The sequence below is a fragment of the Schistocerca gregaria genome, chromosome 5 (assembly GCF_023897955.1).
Source record: "Schistocerca gregaria isolate iqSchGreg1 chromosome 5, iqSchGreg1.2, whole genome shotgun sequence".
NCBI lineage: Eukaryota > Metazoa > Arthropoda > Insecta > Orthoptera > Acrididae > Schistocerca > Schistocerca gregaria.
The window spans coordinates 76,093,580-76,119,421 of record NC_064924.1 but is presented as its reverse complement, the minus strand read 5'-3'; the positions used below and the strand labels follow the sequence as shown (position 1 = coordinate 76,119,421).

General features: G+C 44.8%; 2 protein-coding genes across 6 annotated transcripts in view; one reads left to right on the top strand and one right to left on the bottom strand.

Annotated features, from left to right (window-relative positions):
- The window catches only part of LOC126272927 (UDP-glucosyltransferase 2-like), a 76,602-nt gene extending 73,711 nt beyond the window's left edge, over positions 1-2,891 (bottom strand). The window contains exon 1 of one of the 5 annotated variants that reach the window (XM_049976216.1): positions 2,725-2,891. In XM_049976216.1, coding sequence (XP_049832173.1) covers positions 2,725-2,727 — 3 coding nt within the window. In that variant the 5' untranslated portion in view covers positions 2,728-2,891. The remainder of the gene's footprint in view (positions 1-2,724) is intronic. The other 4 variants (XM_049976221.1, XM_049976218.1, XM_049976219.1 and 1 more) reach the window with 4 other exon arrangements.
- LOC126272930 (lachesin-like) overlaps positions 1-25,842 on the top strand; it is a 2,822,604-nt gene that overhangs the window by 2,320,662 nt on the left and 476,100 nt on the right. The window contains exon 6 of the mRNA XM_049976227.1: positions 11,810-11,995. Within this exon, the coding sequence (XP_049832184.1) occupies positions 11,810-11,995 (186 nt within the window). The remainder of the gene's footprint in view (positions 1-11,809; positions 11,996-25,842) is intronic.

Here is a 25,842-nt window from a genome sequence, read left to right as displayed (position 1 = left end):
ATGGAGACAATCTCATGAATCCATGGACCCTGCACATCAGCAGGGAACTGTTCAAGCTAGTGAAGGCTCTGTAATGATGTGGGGCGTGTGCAGTTGGCGTGATACTGGACCCCTGATACGTCTAGATACGACACTGTGACAGGTGACACGTACGTAAGCACCCAGCCTGTTCACCTGCATCGATTGAGCATTCCGACGGAATTAAACAACGCCAGTACGACAATGAGAAACCCCACACGTCCAGAATTGCTACAGAGTGGCTCCAGGAACACTGTTCGCAGTATAAACACTTCCACTGGCCACCAAACTCCCCAGACATGAACATTATTGAGCAAATCTATGAAGCCTTGCAACGTGCTGTTCGGAAGAGATCTGCACCCAGTCGTACTCTTACTCATTTATGGGCCGCCCTGCAAGATTCATGCTGTCCGTTTCCTCCAGAACTGCTTCAGACATTAGTCGAGTCCATGCCTTGTCGTGTTGCGACACTTTTACGTGCTCGCGAGGGCCCTCTATGATATTAGGCAGATGTACCGGTTTTTTTTTTTGCTCTTCAGTGTACAAGCCAATGCAGTAACTCGTCTTGTAAAATAAGCTTTCATCTTTCCATTGTTCCCGCAGCCTGCGAGAATATACGCTGCTAAAACAACATGAGCGTAGCCCGGCACGGAGCTGAATTCCGTTCACGACGTTGCGAGCACGTGATGAGGTGAGGAAAGTACACAAGCGGAGTCGAGGAGAGTGACGAATCATTCTAGCGACGTTACGTGTAGCAAATGAGGGCGTCCACAGACTCACACGACTGTGACAAACGGCGTGTAGTTACGGTCCGTCGCCTAGCAACGACACTTCCGTCGAATCTAGTCGGTTGTTCGCGTTCGCGTTCGCGTTCTGCATCTGTGGAAAGTGGCTCAAGAACGGTGAAACCACGCGAATGTGAAAAGGTTTTTGTTCGTCCACGTCTCATGACAGAACGCGCTGTAAAGCAGGAGATGCGATTATGACGACATCGTTCAGTGCTGGTGCAGGTACAGATGTTTCTCAGCACAATGTCTGGCGAACATTGCCGAACATGGGGCTCCGTATTAGGCAACACAGGAGATGAGACATAATCGCGAATTGACCGTCTGGTCAGATGAATCACGTTTCTAATAACACCAGGTCGACGATCGAGTCTCGGTACGCAACAGGTGAACGGCTGTCCCAAGTGTGCTTCCGCGCCACGGATACAGGTCGCTGGGGGACATTCAGCTGGGTTTTCATGTAAACTGTGGTAGTAAACGAGGAGACCGTGACATCTGTGGACTATACAGGGTGTTACAAAAGGTACGGCGAGACTTTCAGGAAACATTCCCCACACACAAAGAAAGAAAATACGTTATGTGGACATGTGTCTGGAAACGCTTATTTTCCATGTTAGAGCTCATTTTATTCCTTCTCTTCAAATTACATTAATCATGGAAGGGAAACACACAGCAACAGAGCGATCAGCGTGACTTCAAACACTTTGTTACAGGAAATGTTCAAAATGTTCTCCGTTAGCGAGGATGCATGCATCCACCCTCCATCGCAAGGAATCCCTGATGCGCTGATGCAGCCCTGGAGAATGGCGTATTGTACCACAGCCGTCCACAATGCGACCACAAAGAGTCTCTACATTTGGTACCGGGGCTGCATAGACAAGAGCTATCAAATGCCCTCATAAATGAAAGCCAAGAGGGTTGAGGCCAGGAGAGCGTGGAGGCCATGAAATTGGTCCGCCTCTACCAATCCATCGGTCACCGAATCTGTTGTTGAGAAGCGTACGAACACTTCGACTAAAATGTGCAGGAGCTCCATCGTGCATAAACCACATGTTGTGTCGTACTTGTAAAGACACATGTTCTAGCAGCACATTTAGAGTATCCCGTATGAAATCATGATAACGTGCTCCATTGAGCGTAGGTGGAAGAACAAATTAAAATGAGCTCTAACATGGAAATTAAGCGTTTCCGGACACATGTCCACATAACATCTTTTCTTTATTTGTGTCTGAGGAATGTTTCCTGAAAATTTGACCGTACCTTTCCGTAACACCCTGTATATTATTACGGACCACCTGCGTCCGGTCCTGCTTAAAGTCTTCCCCGACCACAAAGTCGTCATGCCACAAGGTAAATATTCGTGTCAAAAGCTCAGAATCGTGTAAAAGGTATTGAGGAGCATGACAATGAGCTCACACCGACGTATGGCCACCAAATTCATGTGATCGGAAGCCGACGGAACTCATAAGGCATGCTGTCGGATCCCAGCTCCGCACCTGCAAATCACCGACCCATAATGTTCGGGAACGTCTGGTTCCACGTACTTCCTCAAACTTCCTAGTAGTCTTCGAATCCACACCACGCGGGATAGGGGCTGTATTGCGTTCCAAAGGCCAATCAATATGCTATCAAGCACGCATAATTTTTTTGGCTGAGAGTTATGTTTCAAACTGATTTCGGTATTGCTCAGGAAAAGTGAGATCTAGGCCATGCGCTGGCAGATAAGTCCGCTATTTGCGATGCTATCTATACGCCGCAACCCAATTGCCACTAGTAAAAGGACATTAACCCGCGTACCTGAGCAATTCAGTGCGACTTCAGATGGGTTTTGTGGAACAGTGTGAAAGCGTCAGTAGCCTATAGCAGTCACATAACAGGCCAATAATGACTGGAGGTGAAAGAGACTGGAAGCAGTACTTACCATGCTGAGGCGATGTGTCGACAGTGGAAGCAGCTTCGTGGACGGCGAACGCCAAGCGAGTGAGGCGCTATCTGCTTAGAGCCTGCACTAGACAGCGACAGCACTGTTATCTAGACAATACAATGCTGTCCCAGCTAGACGGAGTTGGTGCTTGTTACGGCCGAAATGGGACAGACCGCCTGCGCAATTACAGTAGTGATGGAGATTGCGTGCACCCAAACGAGGAAAGGCGACATATTCAGTCTGGTGTGCTTTTTCACATTTTTCGGAAACATTTACCGGTTGCACACAACAGTCTGAGGTGAATGCCAAATCAACGGCTGAATTTATCTAGAATAAAATAATATAACCTACACAAAAAGCAATCTTCTGTTTTTAAGAGTCGAAGAACATGAAAACAAAGCTTTAGTAGAGAAGGAAACCGGATGTGATTGCACAATATCCCCCCACGTTATTTAACCTGTACATAGAGCAAGTAGTAAAGAAAATAAGGAGAAATTTGGGAAAGAAAAGTCCAGGGCGTAGAAATATAAATTTCGAGATTTACTGGTGATACAGTAATTCGGTCAGAGACGGCAAAGAACATGGAAGATTAGTTTAACAGAATGGACAGTGTCTTGAAAAGAGCGTCTAAGATCAACATCAACAAAAGCGTAATGAGTGCAAGTATGCAGCCGAAATTAGATCAGTAAATGAAACACAGCAACGGGTGAGTGTTTCCTTTTTGGTATTTGACACCAAAGTAACTGACACTGGCCAAAACACAGAGGATGTAAAATATAGACAGGTAGTATCAATAAATATTTAACTGACACACAGAAACTGTTAATTATAAATGCAAATTTCTTACGAAGTCTTTTCTGCTAGAAATTGTCAGCCGGCCGGAGTGGCCGTGCGGTTCTAGGCGCTAGTCTGGAACCGAGGGACCGCTCCGGTCGCAAGTTCGAATCCTGCCTCGGGCATGGATGTGTGTGATGTCCTTAGGTTAGTTAGGTTTAATTACTTCGAAGTTCTAGGCAACTGATGACCTCAGAAGTCAAGTCGCATAGTGCTCAGAGACATTTGAACATTTTTTTGAGAAATTGTCTGTATTGTTGTTCTGTTTGAAACTGGAAGGTAGACAACAAACAACTCGGACAAATGGAGATTACAGTGTTATGAATTGTGGTTATAAGGGAGAAAGTCGAAGACTGGATGGGTAGATGGACTAACTAACGTAAAGATACTGAGTCGAATTGAAGAGAAAATAGCTTATTGACTGAGTGCGACTAAAAGATGGAATAACCGGTATAGACGTATCATGAGGAATCAAGAAATAGATCATAATGGTGTGTTCTGTTGAGGGAGAGTGTGAGGCGGTAAATAATGTCAAAGTCATATTCGCCTTTCATGGTTCTGGGCCTGTCTTCTCTGCATGTCTCAGAATTTCAATGTACACCATCGGTGCGCCAAATTCTCATTGAAACTACTCGCATTCCAGTCGCTCTACTCCAGCTTTCTGGTGTGAAGGCAGAATTCTTTTTTTGTGTTTGCTCCCTGCAGTGCCTGCAGTTTGCAGCACACATAGCATGATTACTCACAGCACCTGATGACAGTGAAGTCAGTAGCCGAAACGCCAAAAGAATGGAATCGTATACCTTGCGGTAAACTCGAAACCTTTCTGTTCAAATAACTTAACCGGGAATGCAGGCGGGTGACGTCGTCAACAACCACCGATATTTCGACACGTGACCACCCTGTAAAATTGCAGAAGGAAAGCGCTGTGCAAGTGAATTTAGAACCTCGGTTTGCAGAGAAATTCCCGAAAGATAACACACACACACACACACACACACACACACACACACACACACACACACAAGCGGGAGCGCGCGTGCGCACACAGCCTGTAAACACTAGCGCAGCCACACAACAAAAATATCCGACGCCAGAAGTTACTAAATTCTGTGCGGAGTTCTGCTCTCTCCCCTGTGAAAAAACAGAGGGACACAATTAATGCTACCTTAACCGTAATTTAGAAATTTTCTCTGATTTCTAGCGTCGGTTGAATTTGGTTGTGTGATGGCGCTAGTGTTTACAATGTGTGTGTGTGTGTGTGTGTGTGTGTGTAAGTGTGTGTGTGTGTGTGTGTGTGTGTGTGTTATCTTTCCGTAACTGTTCTGCAATCTAAGATTTTAAATTCGCTGACACAGCAGTTACTTGCTGCAGTTTTGCTTTGTCAACGAGGTCACCTGAATAGAAAAATATCACAAATCATTCCTAATTATACTCTTTGTCTGTTCCAACATAGGCAATAAATTGGTTCTCGTAAGTTGTGTTTATCACCTCTTACTTGTTTTCATCCGATATTTACATAAACACTTTAAACAGCAGACTGAAAGACTGCCCCATACCAAACATCAATTGTACGTTTCTAACATGCACTACGAGGTATTCTGGAATACAAAGTAGGTTTCCAAGGCAGGGAAACAAGTGTAGTTGCGTGATATGTTTGAAAATCATTCTCTCCCACATCCCCTCTCCATTGAGCAGCGATTTCCATTGATTAAAGGACAGTGCGAGTTTAACTACCTGTCAGATATCGAAATGACATTTGCTCGTGGATGATTGCTCATTTGAAGGAAGGAAGGAAGAAAAGAAGACCAGAGCTGAACGTCCCCTCGACAACGAGGTATTCAGAGACCGAGTACAAAAACTGATGGGGGAAGAATGGGGGAGGAAATCGGCCGTGCCCTTTCAGAGGAACCATTCCACCATATTCCCGGAGCGGTTAAGGGAAATTATGGAAACCTAAATCTGTTGATCTCCATGATGCGAATTCAGTGTCCTGGCCTCTGTACTACAAGGATGTGGGGTGAAAATCGGCCAATTGCTTAAACAAACCCAACATGCATTATGGCTAATGGAAGAGAGAAACTTCATCAGAACGGTCGCATGGAAATCTGAACCCGTTTCTTCCTGTGATGCATTTATTTTAAACTCTCGGCATCTTCACTGCCAAACATTGAAACCTTGGTAATTACCCCTCTTGTAACTGACGAGTGACACTCAAAGAGAGCCAGATAGCGTGTCTCGAGTGGCATCATATCATCCGGACGCCCGTCAATCGTTTCTCTTGGGTAATCCGTGAGTACTCGTTTGCACGTGGAAATCATGCCATTGTCTGATGTTGCATGAATGCCGGGAAGCATTTTCTTTATTTTAGAGTAGTTCTTCCCGGCACCCAAAAGGCACAGTATGTCTCCTGGTACAATTAAATGTTCAAATAATTCTGTAGTCAAGCATATTATTCTGTTCACAAGGACGTTTCAGGTGTCAAAGCAAGCCTTTCTAGTTTCAATGATCCAGTGAAATCCTAGAGACGGTTCATAAAAATGTGAATCCCCTGTAATAATCCATCCATCAATTAATTACTTCACTTGGCAGATATTGTTAAACTGTCATTCGGAAGATGTATGCGATACGGGAGTTCTCACAGTATGTTGAGGTCATCTCATCTATATACAAGATAATGAGCTGAAATGTTCTTTTCTTTTCTTTTTCAACAAAGCTTTGTATCATCACATATGTCCAGAGTTTGTTCTGAGTATGCCCGAGTCCGTAAAAACTTGAAGACCAAAAAGTGAACATCATATTAGGTTCATAACGTTGCGCAATTGAACAGATTTTTAGAGCTGTTCATTATCTCTGAGTTCTCAGTAAGGTGTGAAGCCTCAATATTATGTAACAAGTGTCTCGAAACATCATGGACACAATCAAAAAGAAGTTCGACGTTATCGTACTAATTCAATGAGAAACAAAGGTGAATGCAAAAAAGAAAAATTGTAAGAAACTGCATTATTACTGTTAACAGAAAACTAAGTATTCTTTTGAGCAATAGCTATAATATTAAAAGAGAACTTTTTTTTGATTTGCTCTCTATAATAACGAAACATCACGCCACTGAGGGTGATTTAGTAATTGAGACGAAGAAACTTATACCATTTTATTCTGTACTTTCTATTATTTAATGCTGCGAAGATGCTTTCTATACTCCAGTGAAGCAACGACAGCTTTCTTCCATTATCCTAATTTTAATTTACCCGTCGCAAGTTAATTGAGTTCAACAATTTAAATAAGAACGTTAACAGAGAAAAAATGTACCGCACGAACCAGAAACGTTGCGACAAACGTCAAAGGGTTGTAGAGCGTGTCTTGAGGAACAAATCAAGGATAGGAACGTCTGTCCGGAAACTTCATCCAACGAAGTTATCGAGCATCAAAGTTACTTGGCTACCCCTTCGGCAGCAAACGTGACTTCTTACGTTGATGGATCGTTGGCGGAACGTCTCCCAATGTTGTTTGCTGTTCAGTGATCGCGACTGATTGCCACGGTCGTCAGTTGAGAAGATAGAGCTAGGTGCTGCATAAAATGGCGTTGTCCCCTATAAATGCGATGCTCTGTTGCTTCATTGAAGATGGTTTCGGACAAAGGTTTCCATGGAAATTCTTCAATATTTTTCGGTATAAAATAGAAAAATTAATGGAAACCAATGTCGACAACCGTCATCCTCCAAGGCAACGGAGAATCGCATTCATAGGTGGCAAGGCGTGTGCACGCAACAGCTAGAGCTCCACTGGCTATTTTTTCCAGTCATTCGCGATCACTGAATAGCGAACGACATTGCGAGACTTTCCCTTTACGGCCGAAGGGATTGCCTAGTGTCAGGCGCTGGTGACTGTAACTTCGGTGGTCTGTAGCGTCGTTGGATGACGTTTCCGGTCACGGGTTCCCATCCTCGATTTATTCCTAAAAAGACACCCTCTACAATCCCTCGAGGTTCATCGCATCATTTCTGGGTCATTATATATACAGGATGATTTTTTCCACAGCGTACAGACTCTAGAGGCTGATCGATGAGAGGCTACGGAACAAAAAAGGTCTAACAAACGTACAATTGGAAATAAATGGCTTAAATGCAAGAAATCATTTATTCATTACACATTGTTGGAGAGACTTGCGGTCTAATATGGGCTGTACCATGCAGCCATTGTTGCAATAAGTGTCAAAGGCAATATGAATGCACGGCTCCAGTGTCTCAACATCTGGAATGGGCTCTGCATACACGATACTTTTGAGATGGCCTCAAAACCACAAATCGGTAGGGGTTGAGATCCGGTGAACGAGCAGGCCGTGTAACTGGACCCCCTCGTCAGTTCCATCGACCAGGGAAGACTTGATTGAGATGCGGTGGGAAGTTAACGGCGAAGTGGGCTGGAGCACCACCATGTAACAGCCACATAACCCTTCGAGTCATCAAACGCACATCTTCCAGCAAGGGAGCCAAAGTCACGAGAAGAAACGCCGATAGCTCCGGCCCGTAAGGAGACGTGGAAGGAAGACTGCTCCCAAAATACGGTCGCCAATTGTTCCGGCCAAACCATTCCGGTTGCACCGATGCTGATGATTCGCTGTCACCATAATGTGCGGAGTCAGCCTACTAGCGCAGAGATGACTTATGAAAGGTGAAGTTACCACTCCCGACGTGAAATTCTGTAGCTAGTAAGCGCTGCACACACTGTAAGTGGTCAGGGTAGTAACAGTTGCCATGGAGAATGTTCCACACGGTCGTCTGGCTTACCGTGTACTGGCGGGCCAACTGCCTGGTACTGACACAGAGGTCGCCTTCCAGAGGATTAATCACATTGTCATCCAAGCCTGGTGTCCGAAAATTTCGGGTACGCCCTGCATGATATCCCGCTTCCTGAAACGACAGTGTCTCAGGCAAACAGCGAAACACTGTTGTAAACATTGAATGCTGTAGTGGTTGTCGGCTGGCGGGCATAGGCCCCCTCCTACAAAATGGTTCAAATGGCTCTGAGCACTATGGGACTTAACATCTGAGGTCATCAGTCCCCTAGAACACAGAACTACTTAAACCTAAGGATATCACATACATCCATGCCCGAGGCAGGATTTGAGTCTGCGACAGTTGCAGTCGCGCGGTTCCGGACTGGAGCGGCTACCGCGGCCGGCTCTCCTGATACAACCTTGCTGCCCTCCGCCCGTTGCCATTTGCCCTTCCATCAGTAAACACCATGTCGGCAAGCTCTCGATTCCAATACGGAACCATCGTGTACAATGCTGTATCGCGTCCACTACAAAGTGAGTCAGCTGGAGAAGTGAATCGGATGCAACATTAGCAGTTACTGTGGCAGGAGAGGACGCTAGGGCATGACGTGTGAGGAACAGCACCATCCTCTAGGAGGAAACCACGCATACTGTAACTGCGCCTCCGTGGTACAACGCGTATTAGACCGCGGTCTCTGCAACAAAGTATTACTGAATACATGGTCTCTAACATGGAAACCATGCATTATCGATCATAAGATCATGAGACCTTATTTGTTCCGCATCCGTCTCCGCTCATCAATCCCTAGAGTTTGTACACGGTGGAAAAAATCATCCTGTATGTTAATCGATAGAGCAGTTGCCCATAAAAAACTAAATTACCAGATTCGACTCCAGATATGGCAGATATTTTTATTTTGACAGGTAGTTTTAGGTAGCGATACTTCATTGTCATGAAAACAATTTTTTATTGTACACTAAATCTCATCAAATACAAAATATTAAATAATTGTGGACTCTCTCGTGGAACAAATGTCCCATATGTAGACAATACCCTATGAACACAAATCGATAACTATAGGTCGATTAAAATTACTTTGTGATTGACAGGTAGCAGTTTTGCAGGCGTGCAACCAGCCAGGCTAGACAAGGCACTGTGTTAACCCATAAAGACAGGAAACATAGCGTAGAGCATGTGGCGCTCGATACAGACTTGTGACTGGCTAGCCGCGTGCCCGTACAACACGACTCGCTGCAGCATAGTCACAAAGTAATTTTAGTCTTCCAACATGTGGACGCCCGCCCTCTCCGCAATTAAGAAACAAAAATTACACTGAAACTTCCTGACATATTGTGTGCCGGACCTAGACTCGAACTAGGGGCCTTTGCCCTTCGCGGGCAAGTGCTCTACCAAGTAAGCTACCCAAGCACGACTAACGACCCGTCCTCATTGTTTCAATTCTGCCAGTACCTCATCTCCTACCTTCCAAACTCCACAGAAGGTTTCTGCGAACCTTGCAGAACTGTCACTCCTGGAAGAAAGGATATTGCGGAGACATGGCTTAGACACAGCCTAGGGGTTGTTTCCAGAATGAGATTTTCACTCTGCAGCGGAGTGTGCGCTGATATGAAACTACCTGACAGATTAAAACTGTGTGCCGGACGGAGACTCGAACTCGGGTCCTTTGCCTTTCGCGGGCAAGTGCTCTACAAACTGAGCTGCCCAAGCACGACTTACGACCCGTCCTCACAGTTTCAATTCTGCCAGTACCTCGTCTCCTACCTTCCAAACTTCACAGAAGCTCTTCTGCAAACCTTGCAGAACTAGCGCTCCTGGAAGAAACGATATTGCGGAGACATGGCTTAGCTACAGCATAGGGGATGTTCTCAGAATGAGATTTTCACTCTGCGGTCGAGCGTGCACTAATATGAAACTTGTTGACAGATTAAAACTGTGTGCCGGACCGAGACTCGAACCTGGGACCTTTGCCTTTCGCAGGCAAGTGCTCTACCAACTGAGCTGCCCAAGCACGACTCAGGACCCGGCCTCACAGTTTCAATTCTGCCAGTACCTCGTCTCCTACCTTCCAAATTTCATAGGAGCTCTCCGCTGCAGAGTGAAAATCTCATTCTAGAAAAATTACACTAATGACCTCAGTATTAAACTGGTGGGTTATTCCCTAGAGCCTAGGCCTGTCGCATTACATCAAAGTTACCTGTAAAAGAGAGAGTTTCCTTTAGATCTCCACATCCAATTAGCTGAATGACACGACAATATACAAAGGAAAGCAATGACGTGAGAAGGTTTTTGTACGATCTCATCAGACTCTTGTAACGTTTAGGCAATAAATCGTTTTAAAGTTATTAGTTGAACTGTCCATCTAATTACATTTGAATTACTTTCTCTCTACACGAAGGGGAAAAAATAACAGATCTGTTAAAAGCTTTAGGCATAAGACAACAAAATTTACTTTGTTTTTCATTCAAGATGTTAAATCAAGCAAAGAACGAAACGTTTTAATGTCACATTGAATCACGTAACAAGTTAAACTTCTGTTATAATTTTGCATATCACTACCATTACCTACAGCACGTCTTTCTGTACATTTATTTCTCGTTTTATTTCATTACATGAAGACCTTACATAATGTTATTCATCAGCTAATATAACTGGCTTCCTTACTGTTCTTCGTGTGTACTTAAACTTAATAAACTCGGTAAATCGTCATCTTTCACCATTTGTTCATCAGGTCCTGGAAGTTGCACGCAGCTGTCTTTTACAAAACGATCATTTCAAAAGACGCCATGATTCAGTGGTGTCCAGGGTCCCTTTGTGTCGAACTCGCACCCGTTTCTTCAGAAATTTCGGACATAGAGCGTACGTAACTTGAAGGCACTAACAGGTTCGCATCGATTGCTGCATCCATGTGCTATGCAGCTCTCGGCCTCTATGGTTTGTAATATAAAAGAAAAAAGTCTTTGGAAGTCGCAACCACACGCATTGCACACAGCTCTGACTGGGCGTCGCCAATACGGCGGCTCCGCCAAACACTTCCGCGATTCTGCACAAAACGACGCTGTGTCGAGTTTAGTATTGAGCGTATTAGCGTACACTGCCTCGGCTAAGTCTGAATGTATGCGAAAAAATTAAAATATTTTTGTGTTCAGAGTTATGTTGTATTGGAAACGTCTTGTACAAACGTTGACGTGAAACTTGACCTTGAATCTGGTGTGAAGTTATTGCTAATTGGTTTATACATTCAGACAGGACAGACACTGACTGTCAGATGTGCATGGTATCATGGAGTGTTAAGGCTACTCATGTGTCCCTCGGAACTCTTGCTGACAAGAGCAGTCCCACGTTTCAGGTCGACGGCCGGCGGTCGCAGAGCAGACGTCGCCGGTCCAGTCCGTTCGAAGGGCGGACGAGTGTGGCGCGGGACTACGGTAGCCGCGGTGTGGCACCTGTTGCAGGTGGCGTGGATCAAAGCCGACACCAAGGCCATCCTGGCCATCCACGAGCACGTCATCACCAACAACCAGCGGCTTTCCGTCACGCACAACGACTTCAACACGTGGACGCTCAACCTGCGTGGCGTGAAGCGCGAGGACCGCGGCCAGTACATGTGCCAGGTCAACACGGACCCCATGAAGAGCCAGGTAGGTCCTGCCAACGGTACATGTACCAAGTCAGCAAAGACCCCGTGAAGAGCCAGGTAGGTCCTGCAAACGATACATTAACCAAGTCAAGAAAGACACCCCGAAGAGCCAGGTAGGTCCTGCAAACGATACGTCTACCATGTAAACACTGACACTATTAAGAGCCAGGCAGGTCCTTCCAACAGCACAGGTCATCACAGACCCCACGAAGGGTCAGCTGTGCCCTCCGAGTAGTGCGTGTGCTAGTTCAACACACACCCCATGGAAAATCAACTACGTTCTCCTAACAGTAAGTATGCCAGGTTAACACGGACACATCCTCCCTACTCCCTCACTGGGGACTTCTTTACTGATTGAATAAAAATCTCTCAGTGCACATGCCGCGTCAATTCAGGATAAAACTCCAAGCTTTCGACCACTGCCTCCATGGTCGTCGTCAGGGCTAAAACTGACTGTCGTGAACTAGCGAGGTTCCCACTTTTATATGCAAAGGACGGCTTCTGATTGGCTGGAATACGTCATAGCAACGGCGATATGGCGTGTAGTGAAGTGTTGCCCTCTACTTCCATAGATGTAGTTTCTATCCCGCGTTGCTTGCAGCGTCATCCCTTGGATCAGGAGGTAAAGTGAGGGAAGTTTTTCTCTGCGATTTTTCTTTACCCAGTGCACTCTTCCAAGTGTTGCTAAGTGCATAGCCGTTGTCTCTGTTAAAGTTATTATCGCTAAGTCTAATTTCGACTGCTTCCCGGATCACAGAGTCCCAGTAATTCGATGCGTAGGCTATTACTCTGGTTTCTTCAAATAAAATCTTATGCTTGTTAAGCAGGCTGTGTTCAGCCACCGCTGACTTTTCCAAATACCTGTGTTTCAGGTGGCGCTGGTGATCGATGCAGCGGTCGGCAACGGTTCTTACAGACTGGCCCATGTAATTCCTGCCGAATTCGCAAGGAATAGTATAAATTCCCGGCACTCTTAAGCCGAGACTATCTTTGACTTGTCTCAACATTTCCTTAATTTTCTTAGGTGGTCGGAAAACTGGTTCTATTCCTTGCCTCTTCAGGACTCTGGCTATCTTGCTCGTTGTAGCACCGCAAAAAGGAAGCCGCGCTATGTGTTGGTCCTCTTCTTGTATATGAATTGCGAATTCTGAAATAATTTGGGTGAAGGTCACGGTTAAACAAGGCTCAGACATGGTAATTGGATGTCTTTATAGGCCCCCGGGCTCAGCAGCGGTTGTGGCTCAGCAGCTGAAGAATAATTTGGAAAATATTTCGAGTAGATTTCCCCACCATGTTATAGTTCTGGGTGGAGATTTTAATTTGCCGGATATAGACTGGGAGACTCAAACGTTCATAACGGGTGGCAGGGACAAAGAATCCAGCGAAATATTTTTAAGTGCTTTATCTGAAAACTACCTTTAGCAGTTAAACAGAAAACCGACTCGTGGCGATAACATATTAGACCTTCTGGTGACAAACAGACCCGAACTATTTGAATCAGTTAATGCAGAACAGGGAATCAGCGATCATAAAGCGGTTACTGCATCGATGATTTCAGCCGTAAATAGAAATATTAAAAAAGGTAGGAAGATTTTTCTGTTTAGCAAAAGTGACAAAAAGCAGATTTCAGAGTACTTGGTGGCTCAACACAAAAGTTTTGTCTCAAGTACAGACAGTGTTGACGATCAGTGGACCAAGTTCAAAACCATGGTACAATATGCGTTAGATGAGTATGTGCCAAGCAAGATCGTAAGAGATGGGAAAGAGCCACCGTGGTACAACAACCGAGTTAGAAAACTGCTGCGGAAGCAAAGGGAACTTCACAGCAAACATAAACATAGCCAAAGCCTTGCAGACAAACAAAAATTACGCGAAGCGAAATGCAGTGTGAGGAGGGCTATGCGAGAGGCTTTCAATGAATTCGAAAGTAAAGTTCTATGTACTGACTTGGCAGAAAATCCTAAGAAATTCTGGTCCTATGTCAAAGCGGTAGGTGGATCAAAACAAAATGTCCAGACACTCTGTGACCAAAATGGTACTGAAACAGAGGATGACAGACTAAAGGCCGAATTACTAAATGTCTTCTTCCAAAGCTGTTTCACAGAGGAAGACTGCACTGTGCTTCCTTCTCTAGATTGTCGCACAGTTGACAAAATGGTAGATATCGAAGTAGACGACAGAGGATAGAGAAACAATTAAAATCGCTCAAAAGAGGAAAGGCCGCTAGACCTTATGGGATACCAGTTCGATTTTACACAGAGTACGCGAAGGAACTTGCCCCCCTTCTTGCAGCGGTGTACCGTAGGTCTCTAGAAGAGCGAAGTGTTCCAAAGGATTGGAAAAGGGCACAGGTCATCCCCGTTTTCAAGAAGGGACGTCGAACAGATGTGCAGAACTATAGACCTATATCTCTAACGTCGATCAGATGTAGAATTTTGGAACACGTATTATGTTCGAGTATAATGTCTTTTCTGGAGACTAGAAATCTACTCTGTAGGAATCAGCATGGGTTTCGAAAAAGACGGTCGTGATAAACCCAGCTCGCGCTATTCGTCCACGAGACTCAGAGGGCCTTAGACACGGGTTCACAGGTAGATGCCGTGTTTCTTGACTTCCTCAAGGCGTTTGACACAGTTCCCCACAGTCGTTTAATGAACAAAGTAAGAGCATACGGACTATCAGATCAATTGTATGATTGGATTGAGGAGTTCCTAGATAACAGAACGCAGCATGTCATTCTCAATGGAGAGAAGTCTTCCGAAGTAAGAGTGATTTCAGGTGTGCCGCAGGGGAGTGTCATAGGACCGTTGCTATTCAGAATATACACAAATGACCTGGTGGATGACATCGGAAGTTCACTGAGGCTTTTTGCAGATGATGATGTGGTGTATCGAGAGGTTGCAACAATGGAAAATTGTACTGAAATGCAGGAGGATCTGCAGTGAATTGACGCATGGTGCACGGAATGGCAATTGAATCTCAATGTAGACAAGTGTAATGTAATGCGAATACATAGAAAGATAGGTCCCTTATCATTTAGCTACAAAATAGCAGGTCAGCAACTGGAAGCAGTTAATTCCATAAATTATCTGGGAGTACTCATTAGGAGTGATTTAAAATGGAATGATCATATAAAGTTGATCGTCGGTAAAGCAGATGCCAGACTGAGATTCATTGGAAGAATCCTAAGGAAATGCAATCCGACAACAAAGGAAGTAGGTTACAGTACGCTTGTTCGCCCAATGCTTGAATACTGCTCAGCAGTGTGGGATCCGCACCAGGTGGGGTTGATAGAAGAGATAGAGAAGATCCAACGGAGAGCAGCGCGCTTCGTTACAGGATCATTTAGTAATTGCGAAAGCGTTACGGAGATGATAGATAAACTCCAGTGGAAGACTCTGCAGTAGAGACGCTCAGTAGCTCGGTACGGGCTTTTGTTAAAGTTTCGAGAACATACCTTCACCGAAGAGTCAAGCAGTATATTGCTCCCTCCTACGTATATCTCGCGAAGAGACCATGAGGATAAAATCAGAGAGATTAGAGCCCACACAGAAGCATACCGACAATCCTTCTTTCCACGTACAATACGAGACTGGAATAGAAGGGAGAACCGATAGAGGTACTCAGGGTACCCTCCGCCACACACCGTCAGGTGGCCTGCGGAGTATGGATGTAGATGTAGATGTAGATGTAGACCGGCATCGTGTCTTACTTTATTGATTGTCGCACTACCTAGTGCTAATGGGAAACAGAGCCAAGAGCAGATGTTACTTTGTGAGATCACTTTTTTTATTTATACTTTGCTAACGTTTCCCCAAGAGAGCGACGAGCATTCTTCGCAAAATCGTGGGTGCTGAATTCTGAAACTAAATCAGTTTTTGGGTATGGGGCTCACTTTCCTTGTGACATTCTAACCTTTATCTCTAGAAATCCTTGAAATGCTGCATATTGCTTATTCCTCTTTAGACAAACCTGAATATGCTGCAGACTTAATCGTTGAAAAGTATTGGAAATATGTACAAGGATTTACGAAACATAACCTTAAATGTAAATGTCGTGTGACTAGAGCCTCCCGTCGGGTAGACCGTTCGCAGGGTGCAAGTCTTCCGATTTGACGCCACTTCGGCGACTTGCACGTCGATGAAATGATGACGATTAGGACGACACAACACCCAGTCCCTGAGTGGAGAAAATCTCCGACCTAGCCGGGAATCGAACCCGGGCACTTATGAGTGACATTCTGTCACGCTGACCACTCAGCTATCGGGGGCGGACAAGATAACCTTAAGTTCGTAAATCTCCTTCTACGAAACGTACTTGGTTTGGCAGCGCTGCCTATGAGTCATTCTTGAACATGTTACATTTGAACAACGAGAATTCTAGCGATTTTTTGAAGTGACTTCTTGTTGTTCTAAGTTCATAGAAATTTGAGGTTTGTTTTTTGTGTTCATTCATAAGAACAAATTTCTTCCCCTTCGGCAAATAGTCGAAATTCTTTTTCCTGTATCTTCACAGGGTTAATTCTGAAACAGCAAAACATGGAAATTTAACCCACCTGTTAAGAAGTGGTACAAACGCAAAAAAGTCTGTAGACTGCCGTAGTACTGGAGCACCCCACATATGCTCCTTGCCATGTGTTACACTCCTGAGGCTGGTTAAAAACACTGCGTTACATGTTCTTTGTTGTTAGCGTGAACCATGGCACAGTTATTTTTGTCTGACGAAAATGTATGGGATCACTTCAGAAACAAGGAAAGTGTGTAATATCCTAATTTGTCACCTGTTATAAGGCCTGTGTGTCTCAGCAGAGAATTGCCCATATCAGCGTCTCCTCAGAATGTGATTTCTTTCCGGATAACCTTGGCGTCTCTAGTGCCGAACACGGGGAATCATTGATGCAGGATATTTCTCTAATGCAAAAGCGAAGGCAGATAGCGTATCTAATTTTTGTCTGACTACTGCTTATGATTACGAAGCGATGCTCTGGAGGCAAAATATTGCAGTTTAATCGTTAAGGAAATATTTTTAGATAAGATTCTTCACGTTTCGTTAGTATTATACTCATTTCTTTGATTCATCTGCGTACTGTCACCATTTTGCCAGATATATTTAATACATAGTTATGTTAAGAATTTACGAAAATCATTGCTACATGGAAACTGAGGTCGCTACAGAAATTAAATATGGACTAACAGGTGAATTCTCTTCATTGTTTGCTGTTTTTTTAACTGACTTTTTTCCTATGTAATTAAGATAATTTGATAATGTTGACCGAAATTCTGAAGGATCAGTTGAATAGAACAGATAGAACAGCATCAAAAAGTTATAAAATGACTATCATCACTAGCAAAACATGGTACGTTGTCGGAACAAGTATAGTGATGCTGAGGGTATTTTTTGAAATCCAAAGTAAATTTATGTATTATGGAATATTTTCTGAAAGTATTTTTTATGGAGAGTGGCGTTATGTGGAAGTGAAACCCATGTGGAAGCGAAGAACGCCGAAGAATGGATGAGTAGATCCAAATCTGTATCAAATTCGGGAGAAAAGATATTTGAGTCACGACTGCAAGATTAGACCGGTTCTTAGAACACGTCATAAGACACCATGATAGAGTTAGTTTGAGAATTGGGGTGGGGGGGGGGGGTTGGGGGGAAATGTAGGGTGTGAAAATTTAAGAGGGAAAGTAAGACTTGAATACAGCAAGCAGGTTCAATGCGGACGAGATGAAGAGACCCGCACAGAATTCAATTTCTAGAGAGATTCGTCAAACCAGGCTACAGACTGAAGAATGCAGCATTCTTTATTTACAAATTGCCCAGGGATATGGGAGAAAAGAGGAGATGGTAGTAGCTATTTCTTTATTTTTATGTATCTAGACCATCTCATTGTGAGTATGAACTAGTACAATTGTTCGATTATATGGCAAGAAACTGAAATAGCGATATACTCGCACATCTTATGGTAGACAGTAGAGAAGACTTATTAGTGCAGATTTTAGTTACAGTTAAAGAAAGGAGAAGCTACGAATAATAGTAAAATCAAATTAATTTTTCGGTCTATGGTTAAGATAATTAAAATATGATGGTTATTCCGAAACTAATATTTCCATTTTGTTTTTGTTGACTTTTCGCATCGGTTCAAAAAATAGTTCAAATGGCTCTGAGCACTATGGGACTTAACAGCTATGGTGATCAGTCCCCTAGAACTTAGAACTACTTAAACCTAACTAACCTAAGGACATCACATAACACCCAGTCATCACTGAGCATCGGAAGCAGATTATGTGTAGTACTAAATTTTGAATCTTCCCGTTAATGTGCTATTGCTTTCACTGTAGTGGACAGATACCAGTAGCAGAGGAGCTTTCCAAAATGGCGTCTGACATCTTGGTACCAGAATGGGCTAAAAAAAATTACAAAAACGTAATGCAACTTAAGATAGACAAGCCATCATCTGCTCCAAGTAAGATAGGTTGCCTGTCTTATGGTACATCATATATGAGAGCTACTTTTTCTTTTAATCTTCGATCGCTCACAAATGGAAACTACAGTGAAAGTAAAAAACGTTTTATTTCTGACATTTTATACATGTTCAGGGAAGAGGGTAAGATTGGTGCATCCAGCTTACAACAATGTACAGGAAGTCGAGTGATCAGAATTAGTGAGTGGGCATTCAGGGCTGGAGTTAAATGACAAAACAGAAAATTAGGTAAGATAAAGGGAATATACACTCCTGGAAATTGAAATAAGAACACCGTGAATTCATTGTCCCAGGAAGGGGAAACTTTATTGACACATTCTTGGGGTCAGATACATCACATGATCACACTGACAGAACCACAGGCACGTAGACACAGACAACAGAGCATGCACAATGTTGGCACTAGTACAGTGTATATCCACCTTTCGCAGCAATGCAGGCTGCTATTCTCCCATGGAGACGATCGTAGAGATGCTGGATGTAGTCCTGTGGAACGGCTTGCCATGCCATTTCCACCTGGCGCCTCAGTTGGACCAGCGTTCGTGCTGGACGTGCACACCGCGTGAGACGACGCTTCATCCAGTCCCAAACATGCTCAATGGGGGACAGATACGGAGATCTTGCTGGCCAGGGTAGTTGACTTACACCTTCTAGAGCACGTTGGGTGGCACGGGATACATGCGGACGTGCATTGTCCTGTTGGAACAGCAAGTTCCCTTGCCGGTCTAGGAATGGTAGAACGATGGGTTCGATGACGGTTTGGATGCACCGTGCACTATTCAGTGTCCCCTCGACGATCACCAGAGGTGTACAGCCAGTGTAGGAGATCGCTCCCCACACCATGATGCCGGGTGTTGGCCCTGTGTGCCTCGGTCGTATGCAGTCCTGATTGTGGCGCTCACCTGCACGGCGCCAAACACGCATACGACCATCATTGGCACCAAGGCAGAAGCGACTCTCATCGCTGAAGACGACACGTCTCCAGTCGTCCCTCCATTCACGCCTGTCGCGACACCACTGGAGGCGGGCTGCACGATGTTGGGGCGTGAGCGGAAGACGGCTTAACGGTGTGCGGGACCGTAGCCCAGCTCCATGGAGACGGTTGCGAATGGTTCTCGCCGATACCCCAGGAGCAACAGTGTCCCTAATTTGCTGGGAAGTGGCGGTGCGGTCCCCTACGGCACTGCGTAGGATCCTACGGTCTTGGCGTGCATCCGTGCGTCGCTGCGGTCCGGTCCCAGGCCGACGGGCACGTGCACCTTCCGCCGACCACTGGCGACAACATCGATGTACTGTGGAGACCTCACGCCCCACGTGTTGGCAATTGGGCGGTACGTCCACCCGGCCTCCCGCATGCCCACTATACGCCCTCGCTCAAAGTCCGTCAACTGCACATACGGTTCACGTCCACGCTGTCGCGGCATGCTACCAGTGTTAAAGACTGCAATGGAGCTCCGTATGCCACGGCAAACTGGCTGACACTGACGGCGGCGGTACACAAATGCTGCGCAGCTAGCCCCATTCGACGGCCAACACCGCGGTTCCTGGTGTGTCCGCTGTGCCGTGCGTGTGATCATTGCTTGTACAGCCCTCTCGCAGTGTCCGGAGCAAGTATGGTGGGTCTGACACACCGGTGTCAATGTGTTCTTTTTTCCATTTCCAGGAGTGTATTTCAACGTACGGTATACAAGGGGCACGGCCAGGCAGGACGTTAGTCAGTTGTGGCTTGTCTAGGAGGACGAACAACTAAACAGGTGGACAACGAAAGGGAAGGTCCATGTTAATTTGTGTTGGAGGCCGATCAACGGGTCGCAGAGATAGAGACTGTGCCTCCCAAGAAGGATGCCTGTTCTGCTCGAGGTCTTGACCACAAGAGAAAGAGGCTGTGTTCTACACAGCAGAATCCTACAGCGTCCACAGAGGTGACCTGTATCCCACATACGCGATTGACTGAAACCGATGGCTTGAATTCGCTATCGATTTCAGCAGAGGGCTCAAGGCATCTCTTGTCAGCAGCTTTTAAACGGACTGACAGGCTGGCAACTTGTGTCACGTACACATAGCCGAAGTTGCTCTGGGAGAAAACTTGTAAAGATTTGACTGGGTCTTTGAAAGAAATCAGATGAAACCACTCAGCAGCATTTCACATTTGGAGGGAGACACTACTGTCTAGACTGCTTTACTGTGCACTCGGAACTGAAAAGTGCAACGTTATGCGATGGTCGGTCATACTAGAGACACCGCCCAACACATCTGCCCAGAGCTTCGCCGGAGTTTCAGTGTGGTCTTCATTTTGCGACTGATCGGAGGTCGAAAAGAAAAATAGCCCTAGTATTTTCTGGACCACTTTCATTTTTCCCATCCTGTGAATGTCCCAACGACTTCCTCACTTCTGAATTAACATCACCAATTGAAATCCATTGACGCTAAGAGTATATGGAGACGATACGGTAGAAGTTAGTAATGTAAGACGATTGGTGCTGCGTTTCAGTAGAGGTGAAAAAAACGTGCATGATACACGCCCCAATCGACCATGGTCACGTGCCATTCCTCATAATGAATAACGTCTCGATCAACCCATCCGTTTTGATCGGCGGATTTCGACCGAAGAATTGTATTCACAGCTAACGTTTGGCTGTAATGACTCAGACAAGACCAGTAACTCCCCCCTCCCCTGCGCCTTTCAACCCATCCATAAAGCAGCGTCCAGCGTTTGATTACTTTACAAATCAGTTTACTGAATGTTACTAAGTGATCTCATTATCAAACACTGGATGGCTGTTATATGGGCAATTTGGACTCTGCATTGAGAAAAGCTAGATTATCACGCATCTCAGTGTTAACGATCTCATGTGGTCTGAACTATGTGTCGTACACTGATGTAATTTTTCAGGTACATTCAGTATTATATGCAAAATATGACGTGAAATGAGTTGGAGGTAAAGAAGTAATAAAATAAAACTTCTTGTCTGATGCTGTAGTTTTACGTAACGAACATGTAAAACGTGTTAAGAGATAAACTTTTTTCTTTATTTACCTTATAATGGAAGCTTTCTGCGGGAAAAAGTTTCGAAAAGTTTCGAAATCATGGGCACAGTTTGTTGGAAATCGCTAAGTGCTGTTATACTCAAATGTTGAATGAGTATCGTTTGGATAAACCACGCGCCGTGAGCTACAATGCCTCAAGATCTGTAAACAGTTTCTACAAGTCTTATACAAGACCAAAAACATCATGGAAAAGAAATTTGTAGGGACCTGCTGGACCAATAAGAGGTTGAAGGACACTGTTTTCTTAACACCGTCATCACCAGAGATGAAACATGGCGTCACCACTGCAAGCCGAAGTGACGACATTCGAATTCTTCAATAGAGAAGTCCAACGCAACCATTAGCATGCAACGTGATGTGCTCCGTCTCCTCATCCTCTGGTACAGACGAGGTATGATAGTTTTGAATGTCGTTTTGGTTCAAATGGCTTTGAGCACTATGCGACTTACCTTCTGAGGTCATCATTCGCCTAGAACATAGAACTAATTAAACCTAACTCACCTAAGGACATCCCACACATCCATACCCGAGGCAGGATTCGAATCTGCGACCGTAGCGGTCCCTCGGTTCCAGACTGTAGCGCCTAGAACCGGACGGCCTCTACGGCCGGCTTGAATGTCTTTGTGCTTAAAGATATTGTCAATACTGACAGTTACAAGACGACACCAGTTGGGGTGCATGCTCAAATTTCGAGATTTAGGATAGAGAAGAAGACAAAATTCTGATTGCCACACAGTAAAACAACAGTTTGTGATCACAAAACTTGTTGCCATAGATGGATGGACTATCCTACAATAATGAGACTTTCATCTATTTGGATCTATGAAAAGCAGACAACTCGTTTGATGCCAACATTTTCCAGATTGAGATTCTGGACGAAGTTGGAAGATAGTGGCCAGTTTGAGGTTACGGCCCTGTGGGTGTCAGAATGATCAGCATTTGTTGTCGTGGCCTATAGTTAGATTTATCGCCATGGACTGACGTGCATTTAATGAAAAAGTTGTCACACCATTGCTGGTTAATAAGACAGGAAAGGCTCTAGTAAACATGAAACCTGGGTGCCGTAATTCACACAAGACATCATGTAAGTACGACATGAAACATTGGCCTACATTTGTTCCTGTTTATTTGAAGATTCTCTCCTGACGTATATGAGTATGAAATGATTACCATACCAGTTTACCAGCTCCGTCAGAAGCAAAGCAGAGAATGAGGAAACTGTTCACTGTCTACAAGGGTCCAATAAACTTAACACGTGAATATCTTGGTAAAGACTGGATAATTCAGGTGGATGGAACAAAACTGGGATATACACACGATTTGTGTATAGTTAATTCCACGATGATTTCCTGGGCCCGCCAGAAAGAATTTCATATGCAACTCACATTTCAAATTGATTTGTCACCAGCCTCCAGATGCTCCTGAAATTATTTGATTCTGAAATGTGCCTAGATCTAACAGCGTCCAGATAACCACGCGTACTCTCGAACACCTTGTTTGCCAATGCTGCAGTCTCCCACCAGAGCTTCCTGATGTGTGAAGCAAAGCAGTCGCCGTACTCTGCCGCATGCTGTGTGACACGTCAACTGAAGTACGAGAACCGAAGCAAAGTCTTCCCTCTATCGAGAACCAACAGTGTGGTCTCTCCCAAGCTACACAAGAGAGTCTGCCCTGTACCGAGAGCCGACGTGAAGTGTCCTTCCTGTCCCTATCGACACCTGTGTCCGTTCTCCTCTTCAAATCTGCCCAATTATAGCACGCCAGTGGCAATAGCTCTGAAAAGTACGGGCCAATTGTGTTTTTGTTAGCAAGCCAACAGTCTCCCGTCCATACTAAAGTTTTATGACGTTAACCAGTCGTTACGCACCTGGGCTTGGAGCTCCTCAATAATTCTGAATTTTTCTCACAGTCTCCAACTTGTTCGAGGTTTCAACCATTTTGTTTTCTGCACGTATGCACACCTTAAAAACGTCTTAGTTTCTCCAACTCTACAACTTAGGAGGACTCGTACAACTTTGTAGTTCAGGTGTCATCCACTTCTCACAAGGTGGCATCAGAGAGGCGGGCTAAGGAAATAAGAAATATTGTCCACACGGCAGGTCAGCCATTTCCCACAGCACGGCTAGATGTTTGTTTGTCTCTGACTGCCCCTTTCATAGCGTTCCTGGAAAGTGAGTCCTCGACGAAAAACGAAGGTCCTTTTAATTTGTTTGGTCCAGACACCACTGCTCTCAAAAATCGCGACTTTGTACCGAGTGCAAGCGTTCGTCAGGCCACGGGAAGCGTTTCTATGTAGACTATGACCAAGTCGCACAGTGAGCAAAACGTTATGCGAAATCGGCAGGAAGGCGCCTGGCCATCACCAGACCTAACATTAGCGAGGTCGGGTGCCCGGTATCTGCTTCCTCGCGATCGTTCTTGCTTACACAGTCCTCCAAAAAGGTAACCCTCAGTCCTGATGGTGCAATCTAAGATTGGGTCACTGACCTGGTCTGTCCAGCAGAGAAATCACCTAAGACCTACACCAAGGAAGGTGATAAATATAGAGTTACATGGCTTTATTTAGCAAGCACTGTCGTTTTTCATTACAGGTGTTAATTTCACCCATCCTAAAAAGTTAAACATGTAATCGGTTCTTCTATATTTAAAAGAGACTGAGGTCTTATACTGTGTTTTTTGATAATACATAATATTACGCATAAGAAACAGATTATGAAATGATAAACGAACATTATCTGAAAAAATAAAAAAAAAGTTGCAATGTCCCACAACATCAAAAAACATAAAATAAACTGATCAGTGCACTGCTCAGTAATATGTAGGTCCTCGAAAAACCCTCAGGCACTTATGAATGCGACAGAGCATGTTGAATATGCTCAGTAGCAACTCATTGTGGGCCTCAGCATTCCTGAGAGTTTCAATCAAAAATGGTTCAATTGGCTCTGAGCACTATGGGACCTAACTTCTGAGGTCATCAGTCCCCTACAACTTAGAACTACTTAAACCTAACTAACCTCAGGACATCACACACATCCATGCCCGAGGCAAGATTCGAACCTGCAACTGTAGCGCTCGTGCTGTTCCAGACTGTAGCGCCTAGAACCGCTCGGCTATAGTTTCAATCGTTATTGGAGGATGTTGACGACTACAAACCGCTCTTTTGAGCAAGCTCCATGCTTGCTGCATGCAGTTCATATCCGGTGAGGATGCTAGGATGCTGTTCAATCCATTCCTCTGATCCCACTTCCTGTCAAATCCTACTGACACATACTGCGAGGAAGATGAGGTCGGGAGTTATCATCCCGCAGAGCGAACGCTTCCCTTACAGTCTCTACAGAACCACTGACAATGGGCTCCTCAGGTCATTACGAAATGGGAAACATGGTTCTTAGTAGGGTGATCATCGCGTATGGCAATGCATCTATATCTACGTCCATACTCCGCATGCCATCTGACGGTGTGTGGGGGACGGTACCTTGAGTACCTCTATCGGTTCTCCCTTCCATTCCAGTCTCGTATTGTTCGTAGAAAGAAAGGTTGTCGGTATGCCTCTGTGTGGGCTCTAATCTCTCTGATTTTACCCTCATGGCCTCTTCGCGAGATATACGTAGGAGAGAGCAATATACTACTTTACTCCTCGGTGGAGGTATGTTCTCGAAACTTCAACGAAAGCTCGTACCGAGCTACTGAGCGTCTCTCTGGCAGAGTCTTCCACTGATCTATCATTTCCGTAACGCTTTCGCGATTGCTAAATGACCCTGTAACGAAGCGCGCTACTCTCCGTTGGATCTTCTCTATCGCTTCTATCAACCCTATCTGGTACGCATCTCAGTCCGGTGAGCAGTATTCAAGCAGTGGTTGAACAAGTGTACTGTTACCTACTTCCTTTGTTTTCGGACTGCATTTCCTTAGGATTCTTCCAATGAATCTCAGTCTGGCATCTGCTTTACCGACGATTAATTTTATATGGTCATTCCATTTTAAATCACTCCTAATGCCTACTCCCAGCTGATTTATGGAATTAACTGCTTCCAGTTGCTGACCTGCCATGTTGTAGCTAAATGATAAAGGACTTTCTTTCTATGCATTCGCAGCAAATTACACTTGTCTACATTGAGATTCAATTGCCATTCCCTGCACCATGCGTCAATTCGTTGCAAATGCTCCTGCATTTCAGTACAAATTTCCATTGTTACAACCCCTCTATATACTACAGCAACATCCGCAAAAAGCCTCAGTGAACATCCGATGTCATTCACAAGGTCATATATATATTGTGAATGGTAACGCTCCTACGACACTCCCCTGCCGCATAC